The sequence below is a fragment of the Rhea pennata genome, chromosome 5 (genome assembly GCF_028389875.1).
Source record: "Rhea pennata isolate bPtePen1 chromosome 5, bPtePen1.pri, whole genome shotgun sequence".
In the NCBI taxonomy this organism is placed as follows: domain Eukaryota; kingdom Metazoa; phylum Chordata; class Aves; order Rheiformes; family Rheidae; genus Rhea; species Rhea pennata.
Genome location: NC_084667.1, coordinates 16,879,382 through 16,904,878, shown reverse-complemented (window position 1 = coordinate 16,904,878; position 25,497 = coordinate 16,879,382). Strand labels below are relative to the sequence as shown.

Sequence of the window (25,497 nt, the reverse complement as noted above, 5' to 3'; positions counted from 1 at the left end):
ATGCTCGGTGCCCTTTGTGTCCCGGGCGGGCGGGCGGCGCGGGGCAGGCCGGGCCGCTCGCAGCGCCGCGCCGCGCCGCGCCGCGCCGTGCCCTGCCGCACCGCCCCGCACCGCCCCGCCGGCGGCGGGGGCCGGCTCCGCCATGGTGAAGAAGCGGAAAGGCCGCGTCCTCATCGACTCCGACTCCGAGGACAGCGGCAGCGAGGAGAACCTGGACCAGGTGCGCGGCGCGGCGCGGCGCGGCGGGAGGCCCGGCCCCGGGGCCTGGGCTCCCCGCCCCTCGCGGGGCGCGGCGCCGCCGCCATCCTCCCGCCGCCGGGCCGCCCCGCGCCGGCGGGACCGCGCCCCGGCGGTGTCCCGCGGCCGCCGTGGGGGGAGCGGCTCCCCGCGGCCGGCAGCCCGGCCTGCTCTGCCGCGCCTGCCCTGGCGGGGCTCGGCGCGGGGCCGCCGGGCGGGGCGGCGCGGCAGCGGGAGCGGGAGCGAGCCCGGCCGCTGCCCCCCGCCGCCGCCGGGGCCCGCAGCCTGCCTGCGCCGCCGCCGCGGGACCCGCGAGGCAGAGCGGCGGGTCGGGTCCCGCCGCCCCCGGCCGCTGCCCGGGCGGAGTGCCGCATGCCCCCCGGCGGGAGAGGCAGCTCCCGGCTAGGAGCCTGCTGGTGTAGCAAGGGGAAATCGTTACTTACCTTCGGGCTTCTCCTGGGACCGAAAACTCGATGTCTGGTGTCAATTTGGTCATGTCAGAGCTCCCCCCCCTCTTTGGAGAAGGCTCCTTTCAGACACTTCTTATCTTCCCAGTGTAGCAGTCATTCGTGGTGAGGTTTAAATGGCAAATAAAGACCTTACAGGTGAAGTATGTTCTGGCTTGTGTGGCTGTGCTTGTTCTCTGAAGAACTTTGGCCGGTTAAATGTACTGAAGCCACATACCTGATGGGATTTATGTGCTGCACCTTAAGGGCTTTTTTATGTATAGTAGATGTTGCTGTGTTGCAAAAATAAAACCTCCCAAACGCTTGAAAATAGTTTTACCTCTTGTAGCCTTGGAAAAGTCAATTTGGAGACTTTCAGTCAAATCCATTGGAGCAGAGTATGCCCTGATGTTGGTGATCTCTTCAGTCTCTAGGGCTGTCAACTTTTTGTTGCTAGTACATTAATTCGGTAGTTGCTTCAGAGCCTGAAAATGACAGAGTCAGACTAGCCCCTGATTAGATCAGAGAAGGAGAACAACAATAGTAGGAATAGCTACTTGGTTCTGCATCTGGTCCCTTGTTCACTGAAAACGTGCTTCTGCAGCTGCACCTCGATAGTAGGTGGTAGCATCAAAGCTGCCCGTCTGTGCTTCTTCCTCCAAGGTGTTGTTTGTAGCAGCTATAGCAGCAAGGGTCTGCACGTATGGGGATAAAAGATGTTTTTGTGTTGTGCTTTAACTATGAGAGTATGCCGAATGGCGTCCCCATAAGTTAGATGTTTGACAGCTTTCTGTAGCAATCTTGACTTGTTGAACCAAAGAAGTAGGAGCTTTTTGAATATAGTGTGTTGAAAAACAGACAGAACGGGAGTGGAAAGAAAAAAGGAAAATTTTGGAATAAAGGCAGCAGTAAATACTCCCAGATACCATGTGGACAGGTAATCTGAGCTGAAGCACTGTTCAGAGATGGTTGTTAGAGGGAAATTCTAGAAAACAATTACAGAAAGCATCAGGAGCTTCCTCGAGAGAACTTTGCGCTGTATAAATGTGTTCTGTTGATGTTGCAAGTCTTCAGATAGAGATTGAGATTTGTAAAATGTCATTACTAGCGGAAGAGTTCTGTGTTGGTAAGTAGCCTAGGCCATTGGTTTCTGCAGTATTTATGTTCTCATTTGAGATGCTAAATTCTAATCCATATTGCTGTGGAGATAATCTTCTGTTCTGAAACTCATGCAGACCTATCTAGTACTGTCTTCCCAAGACTGCAGAAGTTGGTGTGGCTTAGGCTCACAGCTAAGGTTCATCAGCCCCAGAGTAAAATTTTGAAAATACAGTATGTTTTGTGGACTACGTAGACATTAGTGCAGCTTCAGGAATGTGTTTATTTTGTACTACTGCTGCTGTCATCTGAAGAAGCTATGAACAGCAGATGATGGGATTATTTGTGAGCCATTTAGATCTTTGTGCTGCTGTGTGTTGCCTTTGAGGGTGCTTTCTTTTGAAGGAGAACAGCATTATTTAGTTTGACAAACTTTGAGCTTGATGCCTGCTCTGTGTGTATCTAAAGCTTTAAGTGCATTCTGGGGTATATAGGGGCTGTGAAAAGGAATTGAATAGATTAACTAAATATATCAGCCTTGATATTGTGGTGACAAAGTATCTTCCTTTTAAAGGACACTAAAATTTTTTTTTAATAAGAAAACTGTTCAGGATGCTTGCATGAGATTTTTCAGAGACCTTTGACTTTTTTGATTAATGCTGCACAGTGTGGTTGGTGTTGTTAATTTATTGCCCACTCCAAAAACCACTGCCCTGGACATGATTTTGAAAGTAACTTGTCATGATGTTTATCTTAAAGTAATGGTAGTAATACTTACTATTTATGATTTGCTACCTTCAAAATCTTTTCTAGCACTCATCTGTATTAAAATTGTGTGTATGTATATATACACATACATGGACACATGCATGTATGTCTAAAAACATCTATAGTCTTTCTTCCCTTGTCTGCAGGGATGATCGTGTTACTGAGATATACTCAAATATTGCAGAGAAGGTGCATATGCACTGACCTGAATTGGTAAAACTAGTGACAGCATTTTAAAACAAACATCTGTATATTTTACACTAGGAGCTCTTGTCGTTGGCCAAACGGAAACGTAGTGACTCTGAAGAGAAGGAGCCACTTGTGAGCAAACCTACAGCATCTTCAGACTCTGAGACATCAGATAGTGATGATGAGGTGAGTTTGCATTGTTATCCGTGAATTACTGTGGGTTATGTGTCTGAGTGTACCTAAGCAGTGAAAGTATATTCAGTGTGCTGACCTCAAAGTTGGACTGGTTATCAGTGGAACTGATGGAGGCCCATTAAGCCCAGAGCAAGTGTACTCAGAAGTACCTTTTTTGTGTAATTAACAAGCCTGAAATTGTAACTGTATACAAAATAGTCTGAATGTCTATAGCAAAGTTGATTGTCTGTTTAATCTGATGTTTGTGAGTTTAATCCCCTGTTCTGAATGGTTCAGTGAACTGCCTGCAACTAGTGTTGCTTCTGTTGAAGATGCAGCAAAGGTGCTGAAGCTGGACCCTTAACAGACAACCTCTCTCCCTTGAGCTTTAGAAGAGAGCTTCCTTCCTCAGAGGAGAGAAGGGCTAAGACAGATGGTACTATTTTACAGGTGGTAAAACTGTCCTACTTAGCTAATTTGATTCTCCAGAACTCCACTTTGAAGTAACTTGTCTGATCATCTGAATGTGCAACAGAGTATATTTCTATTGGTATTTTTTGAAGAAAATGAAGAGAACAAGAGTTTAAAATTACTTTGTTCTGGGGTTTTGTTCATTTGTTCTGTAGCAGTGCTTAACTGTTGGACGTGTTTTTGTTATATGTTCTTGGTATTAGGTTCTAGAGCTGGTTAAAAGTGTCTACTTTCTTTAAATGAAAACTGAAATTGACTCATTAAAACAGATCTGACAAATTGGTCATATAACTTCTTGAATAAAACCATTTTCTTGAAGTGTTACAGATAGAGCTATAATCTTTCTACACAATGCAGAGAGGTGGTTTATTCCATCCATTCTTAAAAATGTAAAAAGGAGCTGCTCCCACCCCCTGTTTTTTTTTTTTTTTCCTTCTCTCATCTGAAATCGCCGGAAGGACTATTCTGTGATATCTTGAAAGCCAATAATGTAGGCCAAAGAAACTATTAACTGCTAAGCATTTGGGAGTATAGCAGAGTTCTTCCAGTACCTGTAAAGAATGTGACAGTATAGTTTTCTTACTGAAGGTTGTTTAAAATAAATACGTTTGAAACTGTTTCACTTTTTTAAAGAAGTCAACTTCTTTAAAAAGAGTAGCTGATGTTTTGATACTACAGTTAGTGACTTCTATCTAATACATGCTTAAGACATAAGGAGAGAGGAAAGTAAGAATGAGCTAGATACTAGATGTGTTATCAGGTGACTGCTCAGTCTATCACTTGGTGTGTTCTGATCTGCCAGCACACAGCTTATTTTAAGCTGCTTGGAGACCAACTTGTCTGTAAATGTAGACTTAAGTGCGGAGAGCACTTTGATGGTAGAGTCCGATGGCTTGTGTTTATCTCTGAAAACTGATAGAATAAATAATATTATTTGTAGTTTTTCAAACTGGAAAAAATAAGGTCTGTATAGAATAGAGAGGTAGACTATCACAATGTTTTTGTTCATGAATTTGCCAGGAAAACAAATGTCTGTAAAGTCAGTTCTGAGTGCATTTGCAAGGGTTGTGCATATAAAGTAGCATCTCTGTTGCACCATGTGCAACTGATACTCTGATCTTTCTAATCTGTGTATCACTTCTAATTGATACTCTGTTCTTTCTGACCTCCATGCAGCAAGAGGGAAGGGTTTAGAGAAGAGGTAATTGGGGCACTTGTTTCTATTCCTGTGCCTGAAATATTCATTCTGAACTGCTTTTTGTCATAGCAGAGTGAGACAGGCTGGGTCATGACAGTTTTGCTTCTGACGGTCATTCGATTGTATGCATACCTGGACTGGACAACCTTCCCTGTATTCCTACTTGAACAACTTTGGTTTTGCTCAGTGTTCTTGTGGTTGGTTTGAAGTTTGCTCAACATTCAGGGGGAGAAGGTGTTCTGAAAGCTAAAATGATTTTACTGGGCTTGCTGCAGGATGTGGAGCAGAGGCAGAAGCATGGAAATTGCTGCCCTGGGCAAATGTACTTAATCATACTCCCGTGCTTCCACACAGGTCTTGCAATGTGCACATTCTTTGTGGCTCCTGACAAGTACTAAACATTTCAGTGTAGTTGCGATGTTGCATGTACTGGAATGGAGCCCGAATCTCTGCTTCAGTGGCCAAACACTGCATTCTGCTATTTTCATAGAAAAAAAGTTGGTGATGGTGTGTGGGGTTGGTGTGCAGAGAACACAGTGTGTTTTAGAATTATGGAATAATTGTGTAAACAAATCATGCCACGTCTATATGGATGATGCCTAAGTGATTTCAGTAGATTTTAGTGTCATGTCTTACAGCGGGAATGTACTTCTTTGAAAGCTCTTAGCCACATCAGGTGTTTATGATGTGGATGCTGACTTACCTAACATTTTAAGGACCTAGGGACTGAAAATGAGTTGCAGGCAATGAGGTAGGAAGGATGCTCTGGACTGTCTTCTCGTGGGTCTATGGAAAAAATATGACTGAACTGACTGTAAACTGTTGTTCAGATGACTAGCAGGGACTGCAGGGCTTTGCAATAAGAAGCACCACCTTCTCAGAGAGATGCAAAGATGTGGAGACACATGATTCCTTTAACTTTAGAGAAGCATGTGGCCATGACCATCCAACACTTTACTGTGTCAAATTGTTATGAGCCTGCTGTGTGTAACCAGTTTGATGTTGGCCAAATTACTACTGAGGCTACTGTGCCAGAGGTGTAAGTGTCTACTGAAAAGATACTCTCGTTGCTTATTGACAACATTAGGTAGGTAGTGGTTTTAACTTTCATTAGGTTAATTCTGGGTTCTTGCTGTCTGTTTTATACCAGCTTTGCTAACAACAGTCCATTCAGGAGAAACAGGTAAGACTTCTGACAACATTGTACTTTTCAGTTCTGTGCTTATGTTAGTGTAGCTGCTACAGATCATCCAGGTTTCCTAGCACAACAGGAAGAAATCTCTTACAGAGAGCAATGATGCTAGGATAAGTCTGTGTATCCTTCTACTCATGCTGACGTTTGCCGTATTGTTGCAAAGGGTTTGTTTGTGCTGCTTAAGAACTATAAGGTGACAATGGAAGATACCTTCTGGACATTAAAAGTTAAATCATGAGTGCTTGGTAGTAGGTTGGAGTGTAGTGAAGAATAGCTGTTTAGGCCTTTGATTTCGAATGTGCAGATTTGGTGGGCAACAGCATAGTTGAAGATCTAATTTAGACCTGGGGTAAAGAAGAAGAAGTAGGAAGTGTTTGTGCTGCTGGTGAGTAAGACTATCCTGAATAGTAGTCTACCTAGAAGACTATATCTCTATTATGAGAAAGGTGCTTAAAACTTTGAATCTACTTGCTGAATTTCAAGTTAGAGTACTTTGGCTAACCACAGATTAGCAGAAAACTGCATGTTTTCCTTCTGTTTTGGGGGTGCCTCCTGTGGGTTTGTAGAGATTACTGTGGTAAGCATCTTCCCTCTGTGCTTTTGTTTCATAGCACTGCTTAATTAGACCTCCAAGATTGAGTGGGTTCTATGCCATATATGGTCTTTGCCATATATTTTTCAAGCTTAAGAAATTTGAAGCAGAGTATGATTTAGTTTTCCTCTAGCAGCTATGTAGGCTGCCTGCTTTGTAATTTTGACTTTTGTTGGAGACTGTTTCCTCTAACTGTTAACATGTGTAGTAGTAAAGCTTTCCTTATGAAAGAGAGAAATACTTCCCCTCTGCCCCCAACATGCAAAGTACAATTGCAAATCTGAATAGTGCAGGTTGTCTGTGTGGAGGCTAACATGCAGAAAGAAGCAATGGGAGCCAGCTGGGAACAAAATAGAACATATGAAGTTTCGTCTGTAAGTAATTTCGTTTTCCTTAAGCTGTGAGTTAGGGTAGGGATAACTTCTGGGGACGTGAACTACATGGTATGAATCTGCAAGAGCTCTTAGGTGGAGCAGGGTACCCCAGAAAGAGGCTGGTGTAGGTATTAGAATTAAGTGTGTGTGTGTGTGTGTCCCCCCCCCCCACTGAGTGAACATTTCCTTTTACCTAGGGAGCAATTTTTGCTGGAAACCAGCAGTAATAGTGTAAGTAAGGCACAGTCTAATATCCAGAGAAGTGGTTAAACCTCTGTTAACCCCAGCTAATGTTTGCCAATTGATAATAGTAGTCGGAGAATATTTCCTTCCTTGTAGCTCTTGGAGTGCTGTCTCTGGAGTTCTCCTAGCTTTGAGACACTCTGAAAAGAGCAAGTGCTTTCTTATCTTAGTATCTGTGCTGCCTGCTGTTGTCTTCAGAGGGTCTGAAGCTGCAGTTTGACTTGCCTGGAAGACTGCCTTTTGCTTTCTCTGTATTAATGGAAGAAAACGGGTGAAAGTTTGTAACCTAGTCTAATGCTTTCTAGCTTTGGGCTCGTATGCTGCCGTGATGGAATGGCATGTAAGTTTATCTGGCCCAGAAAAGGAGCATGTCAGTAAGGGACCTCTTCTGCTTTAATATTGTGGCGTGTAATTTGCTTTCTGCTTATAAAAGGCATAATCAGGAGGGAAGGATATGGCAAGGACAGGCTGGTAACTTCAGCTGTGCATTTCTGCAGATGACTATGAAAAAGCAGACTGAATACCTACTACTTGCAAAGGAAAATCTTGGTGAGTGGTTTAGGCACTGTATGAATAGTAGAAAATAGTGACCATTCGAGCAACAGGGGCAAACAATTTACTGTCCTCTGTGCTGTTGGAGCTTGCCTGGTGGTGTGTTAGTCTCCTTCCCACCCCCCATCTCATTTAATCTCCCCAGTGGAAATATGTTGCAGGTTTGGTGATCTTCAGTGATTTGTGTGCAGTTGCTTTTGCAGAAATTGACTTTTAAATCTGCCTAGTTCCTAATGGCTTTTTGTTATTGGCAGTCTGTTCTGGGTACTGTGACTTGGGCTTCTTTGGGAAACACTTAGGTGATCAGTGCGGTGAACTTTTGAAGCAAGAGGAAATATTGAAATGCTACTTCCTGTGACTGAACCATAAAGCTCTATTGTTCCCTAGTACCAAATAATAATCAGAAAGCAGTGTTACAGAATGCTTCTGCATGGGTTCATTAACTTGTGTCTGGAACCATAGAAGGTAAAGATGGTGGTCCAGGAGGCAGCAGGGAATGGAGGGGCTGTTTAAAGAAGGTGCTAGGGTCATGGATGGCATGTGAGAAGTGCTACCTGGCTTTGCTTGCATGGAACATGGAAGGAGGAGCCTGGAGAAGCTGCAAGAGAGGGCAGATTTTGGAAACTGTGGTTACTGTTTGCTGTTTGAGATGCATGAAGGGAAGGGAAACAGTAAACAAATGCTGCTGACTGTACCTTGGTGCACGTTTTCACTTGATGTGACATGTAAACATATTGTTGCCTTTCTCAGTCCTACTGGTGTACTAGAGCATGAGGAAGGGGCTTAAGACTCTGGTTTGGGTGGCAGGTTGCCGAGCAACTCATGGCTTTCCTGAATTGTCTCTCTCCCAGACCTGCTACTCTCAGTTACCTCCCTCTCTGCTGTAAGAGGAGGCCTAGCTAGTCTTGCTCTGAATAATACAGACCAGTCGTTCAGCGTCCAAGTGACAGCTGATGGTTCTTGTATAGTGTTGCCTTGACCTAGCAGAGCAAACCATGAGCCTAAGAGCCCTAGCACTGTGTGCGTGCGTTTGTCTGTCTCTCTTTGTTTGACCCTTATTTTGTCCTGTATTGGCAGTAGGAATGACCAGGTATTCTTGAGAGCCTTGTAGTTGGGTGACCCCTGAAGCACCTGAGACAGATCAGGAAGAAACTGGCTTTGTGGTAGCACTGAAACTAGGAGATGACAACCAGTTATTTTACTATAGAGATGTAGAGGTTATTTGCATGAACAGAGAGTGGTGAAATCTTCAAGCTAAGGTTATCCTGAATAGGAACAAAAATGAAATTTCCTAGGTTAGGGCAGACTTTTTAATTCAAGAGGCTGTGTCATGCAGTTCTCTCCTTGGTCCCGTCTTCCAAGCTCCCAAGGTTCTTGCCGCAATACTGCTTATGAGTAAAAGACAGCAGTGATTTGTGGCACATATACCTACAGCTATTAAACATTTTATTAACCATTTAAATTCTACTGTTCTCATCTGATCTTATCTTCTTTCATCTCAGCGTGCCCTGTCAGGGCCTTGTTATAGCTCTGGGGATGTAACATGTCTTTTGCTGTGCTTCTTGCTAAGCTGCATGCTGATGCAAGGTAGGACTCAGTACTAGAACAGTGAAAAGAAGAAAAGTGGCAGAGCTCTGCGAGGAAGCACTTGTACATCTCTGCCTCAGAGATCTCTGCTCCTCCCTGCCAGATATTTAGTTTCACTTTCTCACTGTTGTGTTACCGCTGATATGCTAGTGATAGGTGAGTTTGTTGAACGAGTAGCAAAAATATACTATCTTAATCTGCAGTACATCAGAGGTGGTTCTTTAACCCTGAGCTTTGAGGAGATTCAGACTGAGTACAAGCTTGTTCTTAACTGATTTGCATGGGCATAGTTGACTAGAAATATTATTGGCAATACTGGTGAAGCCAGGTAGCTTGTATGTTACAACATTCAGCAAGTAAAACGTGAAAGCTAATGAAGACTTGATTGCAAGCTCAGGCTGATGTACAGTCAGATGCTTTCTGCGCAGAGTTTCTTACCAATTCTATGCAGCATGACAGATCAGGGTAATGGATTGCAATCAAAGGTTCGCTGCAAGGTGGTTGTATTCTTGTCTTGGAAAAGAGAACTTCTGTCTGGCCTTTAACGGATTAGTTGGCTGATTAGTTTGAATGCACAGGTGACACTTAAAGAAGATGTGGGAGGTACAAGACTGAGTGTGACAGTGATCACAAGGTAGTAAATCCTACAGTATTAGTAGATCAGGTAGTAGCTTCTAACTGAACAGCTGAGTTGCTTTCAGAGGACTCTGGTGTCTAAATATTCTAAAGGCAGTGCATAATTAGACAGAAGAGGAAGTCAGATTTGATGGAACTGTCACCCGTTGGAGGGATGGATTTGATTCATGCCCCAGAAAGGGAGTTGGGGGAGAAGCCTGAGATTTATGTGCCCTTGAAGTCAGATAGAAGACTTTTTTTCCTCCTCAGTTAGAGCAGTTATGCTATTGATATAGCATAAATAGGATATTTGCTCATTTGAATTAAGATTTTTCTTGAGTAGATTGGATACTTGAACAAATGGTGAGGTGCATGAAGATAAGAGCAATATACAGGTATGAGGAGGAGAATATTCTAAATGTCTTTACTTAAAAATAAACTGTCTGTCTTATTCTGAAACATTTTCAATTTGGAGAACTTCTGGAGAGGTAGTGCAGTACAAAATATTTTTAAGACTTAAATTGTGCATAGACAATCCTCAGCTGTTCTGTTGTCTTCTGACTTTTACCAGGTAATTGGGACAATGAAACATTCTAGTAAGAAGTCACATTGTAAGAAAAATTCTAGTGCTTCTCCAGGGTGGTTGATGTTTAAAGTTGATGCCCACATGTGTATGGTGTTATATGTGCTGCAGTCCAAGCATGATATGATGTTAAGAGAAAGTTAAGACTAGACACTTGCTTTTTCTGATTGTGGTGATTTTGATTTGGTTCCAGCTTGTACGTTGTACATAGGTGCAGTCAGTGGCACTACAGTTTGAGTGAGTTTTTTTGCCTAAAATTATACAGATGCTGTGTACTTTTAAAACTGAGATTTCTGAAAGACTGACGTATGTAACTGGTGTGCCTTTGTGGAAATCTAAAATCTGCTCTTGACTTAGCTGGTTTTGGAAGCACATCTGTTGCTGCTTCTGTTTAATAGTAGGAAGCAGAAGCAAACCTTTACAAACACAGCCAAAGACTTGTTATTTTGTTTTCCTATGAATTTTTTCTTCTGTTGGATATTACAGACCCTAAATTCTGAGGTCTGTCTTCATTTTCAAAGGAGCATCCTACCAGCTGTTGGCTTGCACTAATAACTGATGAAGATCTTGTTAATTACTTTTGTATGACAAGTTTTGTACGGGCCTCGTTTCCCGCCTGTATCATTGATTTGTTGCTGTCAGGTATTCAAGTGTTTCTCAATTGCTTTCACTGCAGTGTTTTGGAGCAGGGAGAGGGGAGTGATGTTCCTGTGTCATGATATCTTCCTCGTGTGTCTCCTTGCAGTGGACTGTTGGAGGTTCTAAAAATAAAAAGAAGGGAAAAGCGGGTAAGGCGGAGAAGAAAGGAGCCATGAAGAAACAGACAAACAAAGCTGCCTCTTCAGGCAGCTCAGATAAAGACAGCTCAGCTGAGAGCTCGGCACCTGAAGAGGGTAAGATAACACATGTGCACGTAGATACTCACAGCACAGCTCTCAGTGAAATTAGGTCATTTCACACTGAAGAATAAAATGTTGGTGGTGTTAAAGATTACTTTCAAAGAGCTTCCTTTGTTAGTAGAAGTCTGGATAGCTTCTAGACTTGCCATAGCTTAAAGTTGACCTTAAAATATGTAATTTAATTTAGCTTGCTCTAAGTACTCTATTAAAAATGCAATACTGCTTCAACAGAAGAATGTTTAACATTTAATTATTTGATTTTCTTCTAGAAAATTCTTTTTTTTCTTTTTAACTTCTAGCTTGTCCTACTTGTAGTGTGAGTTGCATTTTCTTTTATTCCTATTGATGTCTTTTCCTTCTCAAACTTCTTACAATGAAGGGAAAGGTGTATAGCATGCATGATACAAATGGGAGATTATTTTACAGTTGCTCCAAATTGGAATTCTTGCATGTTTTTACTGAAATTGAAGAAGAAAAATCATAACTGTAACTTCACCAGATATTTTTTACACAAGCATTGAATCTGTTCTTATGCCAGATAACCTCCCACAAACCTACATAGTCATGATGAAACCAGGAAAGAAAACAGGAACTTTTATTTATGATTTCAGTTGATTCTAAAAAGCAATAAAGTTAGAGTATGAAGAAGCCTGCAGTTTCATGTAACTTAGCACAGCTGAGACAGACTGAAGCATGAAGTGAGCAAACCTTTACTTGCAAGTGCATACAAAGTCAGAGTAAGCTTGCAAAACTGGAAGCTTTCAAAAAATAGTGAGACTAGAACAAAACTGTAGGAAAGAATCTCAGTATCTATGCTTTTGTGATTTGATGTAATATAGTTGATTAGGCAAGATAATCAAAACACTTGGACTTAGGTCAAGTGGAAAGGTGGTGTGACTGAATGTTCACAGGGAGACAGCTGTTTCTTACACCAGTATGTAAACTGGGGAGGACTTTTTACAGTAGTGCACTTAGTGTCATGGCTTTGCCAGTTCCCAGGGTGGTGTGTTTCAATCCTGATCTGGGTTGTAACGATTGATACTGTTGCAATCTTCAAACCACAAATTTTGACTCTTCAGACTGCTCTAATGAGGAGTAGCGGCATTGGTGTGTAGTGCCATTTGAGGTGCACACACGCTGGTAAAGCTATGTATGTGCAAGCTGCCTCTAAGTGACACAAGCATGTTGGCATAGAAATCTAACCTTTAACACTAATCACAAGGGCTCTCAGAAGTCAGTTGTTCTACTAAGAATTTTTATTTCATGACCCAATTTGTGTTCATGTGTAGTACCACTTCTAATGTTTTTTGTCATGCTTATTTCTCTCTTTGTAGCACACACATCCTATAGTAATTAAGTATTTTCCCCTGGCTGTAGTTTTCATAATAGGTATGCTCTTAGTACAGTGGAAGAGGAGTATAAAGTTCATTCTTGATGCCCCTTGTTAACATGCTACACTGAAGAGATTGGGCTTTGCCCCAGTTGAATCTGACTGCCTTGTGATTCTTTTTCAGGAGAAGTGTCTGACTCGGAAAGCAACAGCTCCTCATCTAGCTCAGATTCAGATTCCTCATCTGAAGATGAGGAGTTCCATGATGGATATGGGGAAGATCTGATGGGAGATGAGGAAGACCGAGCTCGACTGGAACAAATGACAGAGAAGGAGAGAGAGCAGGAGTTGTTTAACCGGATAGAGAAGAGAGAAGTACTAAAGAGAAGGTGAGTATATATATATGTTGATATTTGATAGCAAATTCATAGAGGGTGCTGTGTCCTTTTTCAAAGTATCATTCAGTTGAATTGTTAAAACTAAATCCTAAAAAACAGAAATATATGCAATACTTCATTGTTAATCCTGAGTATTCTGTATTGTCTGAAACACCTATTTTCTCACTTTTATTAAGTAAATGTTGCAAACCTTAAACTCTGAAGTTACTGTTTCTTTGACTTGCAGCTAGCATGTTGCAACTTCTGTGTTTCATAAATATCACATTGAGAGATGGAATTGTCCTGTGTTTTAATATCTTCCAGAAGAATGCTTTATTTTTTTCTCTACAGATAGCTTTTCTGTATTTTTATTTAAGTACGAAGGCTGTATGCAGTCAGCACTCTAATGTGAATCAAGCTTCATGATATATTTTTTGTGTGTAAATGTTCCTTATAAGCTCTCTTAGAAGTACGTAGCATGAATTCTTTACTGCACAAACAGGCTTCTGAAAGTTTCTCTGCTGTTGAGTGCACCTATCACTGCTTCAAATGCTGGATGGTCAGGAGGACATCTCTTCCCCCCCCCCCCCCCCCAGCACCCATATTAACTGTCATATCGATACTTTAGAAGAAGGCAGTTCAAACAAAGTGCAGTGTGGATCTGAGATTGTGGAATCTTTAAAACCCGATGGTGAAGCACAGAGAAATGCAAGGATTGCCTCTGTCTGAAGCTAGTTGGGGGGCCTAATAGAGAGATGTTGAAACAGGGAGCAGTGGTCTCAGACATGTCATTTTCAAGGGTTTAATTGTGGGTTTCTGTCTTGAGATTATGCTTTTTGTTTTGTTGTTAGAATGCTGTCCTGTCAGCCAGCTCTGCTGTGGTTAAAGATACTTATTTCCAGTCTATCTAACAGGAAAAACTGTGGCTTATATGTGGCAAGTTTTCTGCAACTTCTTCCTTTTCGGTGACTTTTCTCTCTTCTCTACTCTTTATTGAGAAATTTCTGTAGAGGACTGGCATCTGTCTAGTGAGTCGTGTCAGTACAATCAACTATCGGATTTCTCCAAGCCATGAGAGCTCTGACTGACTGATGTGCTTTTAATACTACTTTCAATGTTTCCTTTAGTCTTTGGCCCTCCTCAAAAAGGTCAAAATGGGTGAAAGATAGCATTTAGATCAGATAGACCATCATATTTTTGAATTGCATTCAGAGTTGCAGTGTAACTGAATTTTTCTTTTAAAACAAACAGTTGGAGAATACTTTATATGAAAAAGCTAAACAATCTAGGCTTGAGTTTTACTGATCTAATCTTAAATAAGTCTGTCCTGTTCCGTGTAGAGGGGTTGACAGGTAGAATTAAGGGGTGGGGGTGGGGGGTTATTTACCTTCTGGTAAGTCAAATCTTCAAAATGCAATCTAAGCATATGTTTTGCTGTGTATAGCAAACCTCATGTGTGGTGCAATGCCTGTACTCTGTTATGCATCATGTTAAAGGCATAAGGGGAAATAAGCTTGCCTGCCACTTCAGTTTGTCTGCAAAATTCAGGTGTAAAGGACTCAAAAGAGTGGATTGTGTAGCAGGTTTGTGGATAACACATTTTAAATTTCAGTTATTGTAAGTCGAACTTTCATGTGTTTGTCCATGTGCATATGTCACTAAAGCAATGACCAGTCCGTGCTGCAGTGGGATTTGTCACAGGATAGTTCCAGTCAGAGCACTACTTTTTCTGAGTATAGTGGCTGAATATGAGATTTTAGGGTGATATATATATTTTAATGAAGGTAGAAAGAGGAGTGCCTAAGCTGTACTGCAAAAACTGCCCAGGTCTAATGGAATGTGTTGCAGCTATACTGTAGCACACTGCTGTAGCTTCTTTGCAGTCTTTCTTACACAAAGGAATGCCAGTGGAAAGGTGGAGTTTAAGCAGGAAAAAGTTAGCATGATAGTAGGCTTGAATGACTAAATTTTCTTAGCTGTGGAGTTTCAAAAGACATGAAATACTTTTTATACTTGGGGACAACCTGCCATGGTCACTACACTGGCAAAGGTGAAGATGGGATAAGGACAAGTTTCCATCTTCCATAAACCTGCACTTTTCTGTGCTTAGCTTTCTTTCGTCTTATTTTTCTTCAGAGGGCAAGGTGACCAGTGTAGCAGGTAGGGTTAAAGAGTTGCTGGTCTGGGGCAAGCAGTGCAAGTGTTCCTTGCAGTCTCCTAACACCAAAAGCTGAGGTAGTGTCTGAATGATACTTTGCTCACTCAGGGCGGGAGCATCCTTTAATACACTTTCTTTTTGTTTCAACATTTGATACCAGATTTGAAATCAAGAAAAAACTAAAAACAGCAAAAAAGAAAGAAAAGAAAGAGAAGAAGAAAAAGCAAGAGGAAGAACAGGAGAAGAAAAAGCTCACACAGATCCAGGAATCGCAGGTAGGAAATGAAACTGTCCTTACTGGAACAAGCCCTGTTCCTGTGGCAGTAGAAGATGGAATGCTGCCTCTCCCTGCCCATGACCTTTTCCCCTAGAAATGTCAAGCAGCATGGTGGGCAACTCAGAATTTGGTTCATTTATACGTTCAAGCTATGTTTAACCTTTTCAGTTCACTTAAAAGCAGATTAACATGTTTGGTTTGCTGAGGGGTCCACTGATAACTTCTCTCAATGAAAAATGCGGGGGGAAAAAAAAAAGTTGTAACTATAGCTATAGTGGCTGTGATAATCCTTCCATATGGGAACACTAAGGCAAGCTTTTGCAGTTTCTTATATTTTAGTCTTCTAGCATTCAGTCTCAAACTTCTCATACTCTCTGGCCTTACTTTCAAGTGAAATTTTTGAGAGCACAGAGCAGGAATTACTTTTTGGGGGACTGAGGAGGTGTACAGTGGAAAGAATATTTACTGCTAGAGGTGTGAAGGAGAAATTTGAAATACAGGAGAAACAGAAGTAAGTAGTTCCATAGTTTTCTCTACCTCCTGTAGAAAGAGGACAGTAGCAATTGTGGGGTGAGGCCCATGTCATTTGAAGCTACAGTTCAGTTACTGAATTGTAATGGTGAGATCCCTCCCTTAACTAGAGATTCTGGGCAGTTAGGCTCCTAGCACAGGATAGGATTCACCTAACTTTAGCCATCTAAGAACTAGGTGGTTGTTTATACTTGTTGTCACTTGTCTCTCTGTGCAGTAAAGAAGGGCATCTCCAAAGGGCAATTCAACCCATGTTATCTTCTAATGAAATAGAAGTCTAACATTTAAATCAAGCTGTATGAGTTGAGATTTTCTTCAGGCATCTGTTAAGAGAGATAGTGAGATGAGATTCACTCCACTTAACTCTGTGTATATATATGCAGAGTTCTACAGTGCCTTCCAAAAATTATTTATTTCAAATGACTTTCTCTAGTGCTTATTATAGAAAAATCAAGCAGCACAGAATTAATCTTCTAGTAGACTTGTTTAAAAAAATATTAGAAGGCTTACAACATTTTAGATGCACATTGCAGATTTTGCACCCACATTTATTTTGCATTAAGTATTTTAACTGAACTTTCCTCGCTTTCCTTTGCTACTGAATGAGAATAGAGGTCTTTGGCTTTTCCTTCTTTGAGGCCAATTAATGAGAATAATATTTTCAAGTTTTCCTCATGACTCGTTAGTCACATAATTACTTCCATTTTATTTCTCTTGTCGTCCTTTTAGATTTAAGGAAGAGTTTTGAGATTAAAACTTAGTATTGAAATCAATTAACTTATTTTATCTTCATTTCTGCTACCAAGTAGAAAAAGAAATATACTTCAGGAGATTCACACCTCCTAGCCTCTGGGAAAACAAAATCTTGGAAAAATTATTTGAAAATTGAGTTTTAGTGATTTCCTTTGAAAAAGTTTTTAAAGCATGCGAACAACCTTAGTCTTAATTCATTTTAATTTATGAATTGGATGTTGGTGTTGAGGCACTTTCTGTGCATATTTTTCAGGTCATGTCACACAACAAAGAGCGGCGATCAAAGCGAGATGAGAAACTAGACAAGAAATCTCAGGCAATGGAGGAACTAAAAGCAGAAAGAGAGAAAAGGAAGAACAGAACAGGTATGCTGTTGATTATATTAATATCTCAAAAAAATTCACAATGTTTTGCAAGTGGTACTACCTATTTGTAATTAAGGCTACAGTCCTGACCTTGGCACATCTTGGAGTGAATGAACTCCATGTCTGTTTTCTTTCGTCTTTGGACCAAGTTGGCCACCTGGGGTATCATTGGGCACTGTTGTGTCTGTTTTTACTTGTATTTTTTTCTTCCCCTCTTAAGGAATGATGTGGGGGGTAAGGGATAGAGGCAAGCTTTCTTTGTTGTCCGTCGAGTGGCACTTAGTAATATTCAGTTCGTGTGTTTGAACTGGTCACTTAGTTTCTGTTATCTGATGTGTTAACCATCCAAACCATATTTGATACTTGTGCTGTTGTGACTGGCTTGTGTGTGTGTTTAAAAAAAAAAAAACAAAAAACAAAAAAAAACAAACAAAAAAAAACATCTCGTGATCTTGTCGTTCCTGAAAGGCTATTGATGCAACCTTGGTTTCGTTTTTTTTCCCTTTTTTTTCTCCTAATGGGTTTTAATTGTTCTAGCCAAATACTTGATTTTCTTTTTTTTCCCTTGCAAAATAACAGTGAACTGTCTGTTCATATTAATTGTATATCCAGTTGATATGCCCATCTTGTATTGCTAGTTGCAATTAAGTTAAGAGACTGTTTGAAGATAAGTACAGTTGAGGTTTAAGATGCTTTTGGATACTCTGATTTCTTTGCTTGAATATATACATTGGAGTACTTAGCTTACAGGTGGGTTTAAATATATGGTACATCTTTCTAACATACAATTACCAGTTATCTAGTTGTGCTTCCCCTTTTTTTATAGAACAGTAAAGTTTCAGCTCTGAAAAGATTTTGTGAAAAATCACAACTTGCCTGTCTTTGTTCTCTCTCTCTATTCTCCCAGCTGAACTGCTTGCAAAGAAACAGCCATTAAAAACCAGTGAAGTGTACTCTGATGATGAAGAGGAGGAGGAAGATGATAAGTCTAGTGAAAAAAGTGATCGCTCATCTAGATCTTCATCTTCTGATGAAGAAGAAGAGTAAGCAACAAACACTGGACTGTGATTTACTATAATTGTGTATTTAAGATGACACACATCCACTTTATGTGGACATGTACTGCTTGAAGATTATTTGAGGGCAAATCAATGTGTCTCAGGTGGCTTTACCTTTGGGCATCTGTAGAACACTTAGCATTCAGATTTGGGTCATTCAGCTTGTGAATCATAGCTGGTACTGATTTATCTTGGACTGGTTTGTGATTTCCATTCCCTGCTGTTGCTTTGGTTCTCACTTGTAAGTGGAAATTGTTTACAAGTTTGTGTACTCGTACAGTTGAGTACTGTATGCAGTGTAATTTGCATGCAGAACCCATGCAGATTATAGCCTGGCCTATCAGTAGGAAGTTGGAGCTGTGCCAGCTTATCTTGAAGCATTGGTCTATAAATTGCCTTGATGCAGCTGAGTGTTTATGCTTTGTTGTAGCAATGGGTAAAAAGTCCGCTCACAGGGACTCTGAATCGGGTCTTTTCTTGTGAATGCTATATTTGTCTACCTACAGTCAACTAGTGTATGATGAGTTGTTCTCTTTAATAGATAGTATTCTAAATAGTTGGCACTTACACTGCACCTTGCTCAAGAACCTTTTTGTTTGATGTTCCCCCCCCTTCATCTTTCCCAAACTAGAAAAGAAGAAATTCCTCCTAAATCCCAGCCAGTATCCTTACCTGAAGAACTCAACAGAGTACGGTTATCGCGACACAAGCTGGAACGCTGGTGTCACATGCCCTTCTTTGCCAAGACGGTCACTGGCTGCTTTGTCCGTATTGGCATTGGAAATCACAATAGTAAGCCTGTTTATCGGGTGAGTTTAGTTCCAAGCGATGTAGTTATTTCTAGTGTTGTGACATAATATTTGCTACTTAGCAGTTCTCAGGAATAGTACCTGTGGTCATTTGGGTAATTAATATGAAAAGATTGATTATAAATAGAAAACATAATCAGTGCAGAAGAAGTGGAGGAGACTGCTTTAAAAATAAAAATCTGTGGGACCAACTAGGTGAAGAGATGGAAACAGTTTATTAACCTTTAAATCAAGCTGATTTTTGCCATGCAGTTATATGCAGTGATGTGTCTGTCTGTATATATAGATAGATATATTGCTATATATAGTGATTATACGTCCTTATATGTAGTGGTGTATACCATATACTGTGAAGGATAGATATCTAGTGTATATCTATGTACACTGGTACAGATATATGTATCACAGTATATGAGAGAGAGAGAGAGAAAGTGCTAAGAAAGCCTGTTCTTCTGGCTCCTGTTTATGCTGTCCTGCCTTTTCATCTCTTGCAAACTAGAGTTCAGTACTCTGCCTTGACCAAGTAAGGATGAGTAACATTCACTTGTTATTTCTGGGAATGCTCCCAAGTTATTCTTACTGCATGGTCTCAGTTCTTGCTTTGCGAAGTATTTCTAGTGTATCTGTGCTCTTTGGAAGAGGTGGTGATTGAGAAGCAGTTTTGTTCTGCTTCATTACTGTAACTGCACAATCGTAGCATGCAATAGTATTCTCTAAAATTGCTTTAAAAATGTGCTCAGAGGAGCTATGTCTAGTATGTGAGCAGCACTGGGTGTATTTTATTTGAAAGATACACTAAACAAAACCAGTGTACTCAATTGAAAAGATAATAGGAAATGTAGGAAGATGCACATCATTTGGTAGGAAGGTAGAACTGAGAACATATCCAAAAGCTTGATGGAATTTTTATAATATTACTTACCAACTCAAAGGTGATGTATGAAGCAACTAATTTAGTATCTGATAATATACACTGAAAAGTTATGCTTTCCTTGGTGTAATTAGAATTGTTACTTGGATTATGTTTTCTGATCCCTAGTGAAAGGGTTTAAATATATTCTAGGAGCAAAAACAGCCTCTGACATTCTCTTGTGTATTTTTCTTTGTGATATAGGTCGCTGAAATAACTGGTGTGGTAGAGACTGCAAAAGTTTACCAGCTTGGTGGTACCCGGACAAACAAAGGACTGCAGTTGCGGTAAGGTATCAAAGTAATACTCACAGGTCATGCATCAATGTGTCTTTTAAAGGATGTTCCACCTGCGGTTTGGAGCTGAGAGCTAAGCAGGAGAGTGGATCTTGCTATTACACTTTGTTTGAAGGTTTTTTTCCCACTTAAGGCGTAGTGAAATGACAGTCCTCACCAGAGGACCTGTGATTGTGTTGACATCTGAGCATTTCGTTTGCTTTGGTAACCCAGGATTGTTTGTGTGTACTTGTTGGGCTTTGCCATATTTTTTTTCTATCTTTCTCCACCATTATTAAAATTGGGTGTTAGAAATGCACGTCACTTGCATCAGAACCAACTACGTATGCCTTTGTGTTACGGCATGAACAGCACTTTGGAGGGAGGAAGCAAAACATAGCATCAGATTTCTCAATTGTTATTGTGGCTGTTATAAATATCATGAGGTGCAGGCTAGTAGTTGCAATAGAAAACGTTCTGATGAGGCAGGATGACAAGATGTTAACTATTTGAGTGAAGCAGGAACAGATGTGGAAAATGGACAGAGGTGCGTGCTTGGAGTAACAGAGTCTTAAATAAATGCATTGTGATATTTAGTAGCTGCTTAGGCTGTTAAAGGCTCGTGCTTTCAGAAGAGAGCTCTGTGTCTAAATTGAGTTTTGCACCATTGACAGCTAGCTTTTAGTAGTGCTCAGTAGTAGTAGTTTAGCTGGTATTGCCAAAGGAAGTGCTCAGCAGAATGTCGTTTTTAAGGATTTCTGGTTCTTGACTTGCTGGTGAATGAGAAATTAGATAGGGGGTGGTTTCAGCGTTATGTAATTAAGTCCTGTTTAAAGGTTACTTCTACTGACCGAAGAGGAAAGTGAGAGACCTGTGTTTCTGAAGGTCATGCAAGGAGTCACCAAATAGGGTGTGTAAGGGCTAGGTGTGAGGTAGCTCTAGCAGGAGACAGACAGACCTATTACTGCTACAGCTGGGTGACTGTTTCCTGCAGACTCACTGTCACTTGGTACTGATGTCAGTCTAAAGCTCCTGAACAGTAGTTGGCATGTTTGAAGTAGATAACATGTGAACCAGAAGAGTAGCCTCTACTGTCTCTAACATGATTTTGGGTTCCTCAAATCTGCTTACACCTATAGATCCAAATCACAGTGCTCTACTGTCACAGAACCATATTGTTAAATTTTCATGTTGCAGGCATGGCAGTGATCAGCGCGTATTTCGTTTGGAGTTTGTCTCAAATCAGGAATTTACTGAAAGTGAATTCATGAAATGGAAGGAAGCGGTAAGTTTGCCAGAACTTAGTTTCTTCCCAGAAGCCTTCTGTCAAGGATATTTTAAGTGGAAAGTAACCTCTTTCACCTGTGCCCAGATGTTCTCTGCTGGGATGCAGCTACCCACACTAGATGAGATAAACAAGAAGGAAATGTCCATCAAAGAAGCCCTCAACTACAAGTTCAATGACCAGGACATTGAGGAGGTAAACAGTGTATTTTAGTGGGGCTATGACAGTGCTTAGAGGTAACAGGAACTCGGAGCAGAGCATTAGCTCTTCCAAAGCAAAATGATCATGGTAACTGCTTACTAAAATGAAAACAAAAGGCTCAATGTGAAGTCAGATAACTGGATAGAGTAGCTCAGTGATCTAGCTCTTGTTCAGTGCTCATTCTGCTTGACCCCAGTGCCCTATTCCCTCACTTAAAACTTGTCTTGCAGAGCTCTGAACTCCCAACTTGAGTAAGAACTAGTTTTCAAGTTCTGAAAAACTAATAGTGTCGTAATAGATGCAGTTATCATGGTTTCTGCAGCTTCTTACTTGCTAAATACTGACCAAATGTGATTAGTGTCAGGGTGGTTTTTTATTGGTCATAAATGAGGGGAGTAGAGCTGTAACTTATTACCAAGTGGAAAATTAAAAAATCCAGCAGAGAAAGAGCACGAGTAAAGTTCTGTGGCTGTAACCACATTTCTTAGGTGGTACTGATCTGTTACTACTTGTGTCCAAGTGCTGAAATAATCACTTAATAACAGCACATCTTTACTGCTTTCTTTGCATCTTACAGATTGTGAAAGAGAAGGAAAGATTCAGGAAAGCTCCTCCAAATTATGCTATGAAGAAAACTCAGCTTTTAAAGGAGAAGGTGAGAGATGGGATGATGCCTGCAAGTTTAATGCAGTCTTTCATTTTGAAGAACTGAAGCTGAACTGGATTTTGGCAGTAGTCAGCAGTAAGCTTGACTTTAATTATGCAGCTAAAAGGCTAATCTCAAGGTTCATTGCTGGGTTCAGAATACTTGGAACCCTGTTTAAGCTATTAAGTTCTTTCACTATGAGCAACTTCCAAATATTCTATCTATTCTTTATCTTTTGGACAAGAAGCTTATAAGTTGGTTTGCTGTAGAAACTCATTTTCTTTTTTGCAGGGTATCCCCAAGTAACACTAGAGACTTAAATTCTTTTTCTTTCTCCTTTGAAGGAAGAAAAGGACATGTGTTGAATTGTCTTTTTACCCAGTGTAACTGAATCGCCACTTTTTGGCAGGGGGGCAGTAATTTGTACTGAAAAGAATACATTGCTGAAGTACTTACTTGCCACTGGACTGCTCTTACATGTAAGCTTCCTGGAATGAACAGCCCTAACAGTGCAGGGCTTTGAGTATTCTACTTGAGAAGTCAAAGCCCAGAAGTCAAGTAAAGGAGCAATCATAAGTATCTCTGAAGATAAAGACTGATATAGCATTTTTTGTTTGTGTAGACCTTTTTCAAGCCATTCATACTTCAAATACGATAAAAGCAGTTCATGTTCTTTGCCTTAACTGCGTTGTTTAGTAACCATTTTACTGTGCACAAATATGCAAGTTTTCCATTGTGGAAGATTGCAGTTGCTCTCTGTTGTCGCCAGGTGGCATAGTAAGCTACTGTTACTTATCTAGTGTTGCAGTGAGAAGATTCAGACTCTCCAAAAGTGGCAATGACAGTTGCAGAAATAATTACTCTCTTCCTGGGCTGGTAATATCAGCATTAAAATTTAATCAAAGCTATAACTTTAGTCATCTCACTGATTATTTTTCCTATTGATGCTGGGACTGGTGTTTCTAAGTCTTCAGTAGTTTCAAGGGTTTTGAAGGTTTTTCAGAAATGTTTTTTTCTTTTTCTTTTTTTTTCTTTCTTTTAAGAGCATCAGTAGTCTCTCTTTCATTGCTTCCATCTATAAGTACAGTTTAGCTTCTTGTTGTATTCTTACCATATGGTGTAGAACATTTGCAACTGGAATAGGGTTAGCTGGTTGATTCATGGATCTGTCCCTCGTTTCTCTGACTAGCTCTGTACTAGAGTTGTGCCTAATGAGTTACTGTTTGGTTGAAGGCCATGGCTGAGGACTTGGGGGACCAAGATAAGGCCAAACAAATTCAAGATCAGCTTAATGAACTTGAGGAGAGAGCAGAGGCCCTGGATCGTCAACGAACAAAAAACATTTCTGCCATCAGGTAAGAAAGATACTGGGAACTTTCTAAAACGGTATCAATCAGGATACACAATGAGGAGAAACTAGTGTAGTAGTGAGTTAATTGCAAGGTTTTGACTCCTCTTTCCTGTATGATGTATTCCTGAAGTGTGTGTTGTGATAGTTTTTTCTAGTGTTTGTCTCTCCACGTGCTTGCATTTGGCATTCAGTTAAACTATCAAAAATACAAACTCTGTTTCCTACACCACAAGTAGCAGGTGTGTTGTAATAACAGTAACTTGTGAATTCATGATCATGATGAAGCTGCAAGAATGTTGTCAAGCATTTTGTTGTGTAGGCCTTGTTACGTGATGATTATCTATTTATTTTTTTCAGTTACATCAACCAGAGGAATAGAGAATGGAATATTGTGGAGTCTGAGAAGGCTCTTGTGGTAAATAATGCTGGATTATTATTTCTGTACAAGAAGAGATGATTTGATGTGAACAAGGATAATTGCATGCTGAAGTTATTTTATCTTTTTAATAATCTATAAAATCTTTCAATATAACAAGTGATATTTTTGTAAGAAGATAACTTTCGCTTTGAGCTCGATTATCAGTAGATTACAGACTGTAGTAGTGACTTAGTATATTGCCTCCCCATTTCGTATGGGAAAGCAATCAGAAACTAGACTTCAGAGGAGATAACAGTACAGAAAATATTCTGTTCTCTGTGATAACACTTTTATTTGAGGAAAAATCAGACTTGTTAACAAAAGTTTAGGGCCAAGAGTTACCCGAAGAGTTGTGCAGCTATTTTGTTTTGTATTCAATAAGGCTGTCTGCACTTTGAAGCACAGCACTGTGGATGTGACATTCTTTCTAGTGCATAATGCTATTGCTGTTTTTCTTTTGACCTTGATGGCATATATAGTGGGGGTGGATATGTGGGATGCTGTGAGAGGATTTACAAAGGTCCAGGTAGCTAACTGTGCAAAACCTTGTACTTTTGTTCTTCAGGCTGAAAGTCACAGCATGAAAAACCAACAAATGGACCCCTTTACTAGGCGGCAGTGCAAGCCCACGATAGTGTCTAATGTGAGTGTAATACTGAAGGCAGTTGATTATTAACTGAGGCAACTTGCAGAGAGAGAGGAACCAATTTTTCTACACAAAGTAGAAAAGAAAAATAGTAGGATAATATTTGTAATCATTCCCAACTATGCCCTATGCTATAAACAGTCCAGATATCAGAGGGAGATAAAATTGAGTGATCCTGATCTCAGTTTCTCAGAAGAAGGAAAAGCAATACATCCACTTTTCTGTAGCAAAGTGTGAAGGACGTAAGTGATACGGGCATGTATGTGGAGAAGAAACTGTGGTTTGTATTTCTGTAGTGAGTTCTTGTACATATAATTACTCATTTAGCTCCTGTGGGGAGGACAGCTTACTTTAGCTGTGAGTTTTGCTTCTAATTAGTTGAGACTTTTCTAAAAGATCTGCCAAGGAGAGGAGACTAAGCATTTTGAGGCTGTGATGGATAAAGTAGTTGAACAAACTTTCGCTATGATACAGTGGCAAAAGCTTTTAGTGCAATCTGTAGCTATATAAATGGTGGGTAGCCAGGCTGACTGATCAACTTCTAGTTCTAAACAGTATGGCTTTGTTAAAGTCTGTTTTGGTGTCTTATATGCAGTTTTGATATCAGTATTTTAAAAAATTGATTGAGTTGGCTCTCATCAGTCTCCACAAGTAGATAAAGTGATAGAAGAGGTATTTCACCACAATGCTTGAATTAAATTTTTGTTAAAAAGAAGAATCATAGTTGAGTAGCTTTATTGTGGTGTAAAGCTGTTATCACATAAAGAAAAGCCTTTTAAAGATTTACAAGATTTTAAAGATTTCTTCTCTCTAGTAGAGTGTTCCAGCCAGAATTGTAAGCTAAAAGCAAATGCATCTAAGGTTAGCATTAAGATCAGTTACAGGA

The 25,497-nt window shown here is 40.4% G+C and overlaps 1 protein-coding gene across 1 annotated transcript in view; it reads left to right on the top strand.

The window, feature by feature from the left end:
• Nucleotides 1-25,497, top strand: part of RTF1 (RTF1 homolog, Paf1/RNA polymerase II complex component) — a 30,657-nt gene continuing 5,160 nt past the window's right edge. Inside the window, 16 exon segments of the mRNA XM_062577601.1 lie at nucleotides 1-134; nucleotides 136-220; nucleotides 2,814-2,924; nucleotides 11,068-11,215; nucleotides 12,736-12,940; nucleotides 15,247-15,361; nucleotides 16,901-17,012; nucleotides 17,920-18,055; nucleotides 18,702-18,879; nucleotides 19,994-20,076; nucleotides 21,262-21,349; nucleotides 21,437-21,544; nucleotides 22,128-22,205; nucleotides 23,430-23,551; nucleotides 23,905-23,962; nucleotides 24,531-24,608. Of these exon segments, the coding sequence (XP_062433585.1) occupies nucleotides 1-134; nucleotides 136-220; nucleotides 2,814-2,924; nucleotides 11,068-11,215; nucleotides 12,736-12,940; nucleotides 15,247-15,361; nucleotides 16,901-17,012; nucleotides 17,920-18,055; nucleotides 18,702-18,879; nucleotides 19,994-20,076; nucleotides 21,262-21,349; nucleotides 21,437-21,544; nucleotides 22,128-22,205; nucleotides 23,430-23,551; nucleotides 23,905-23,962; nucleotides 24,531-24,608 (1,839 nt within the window).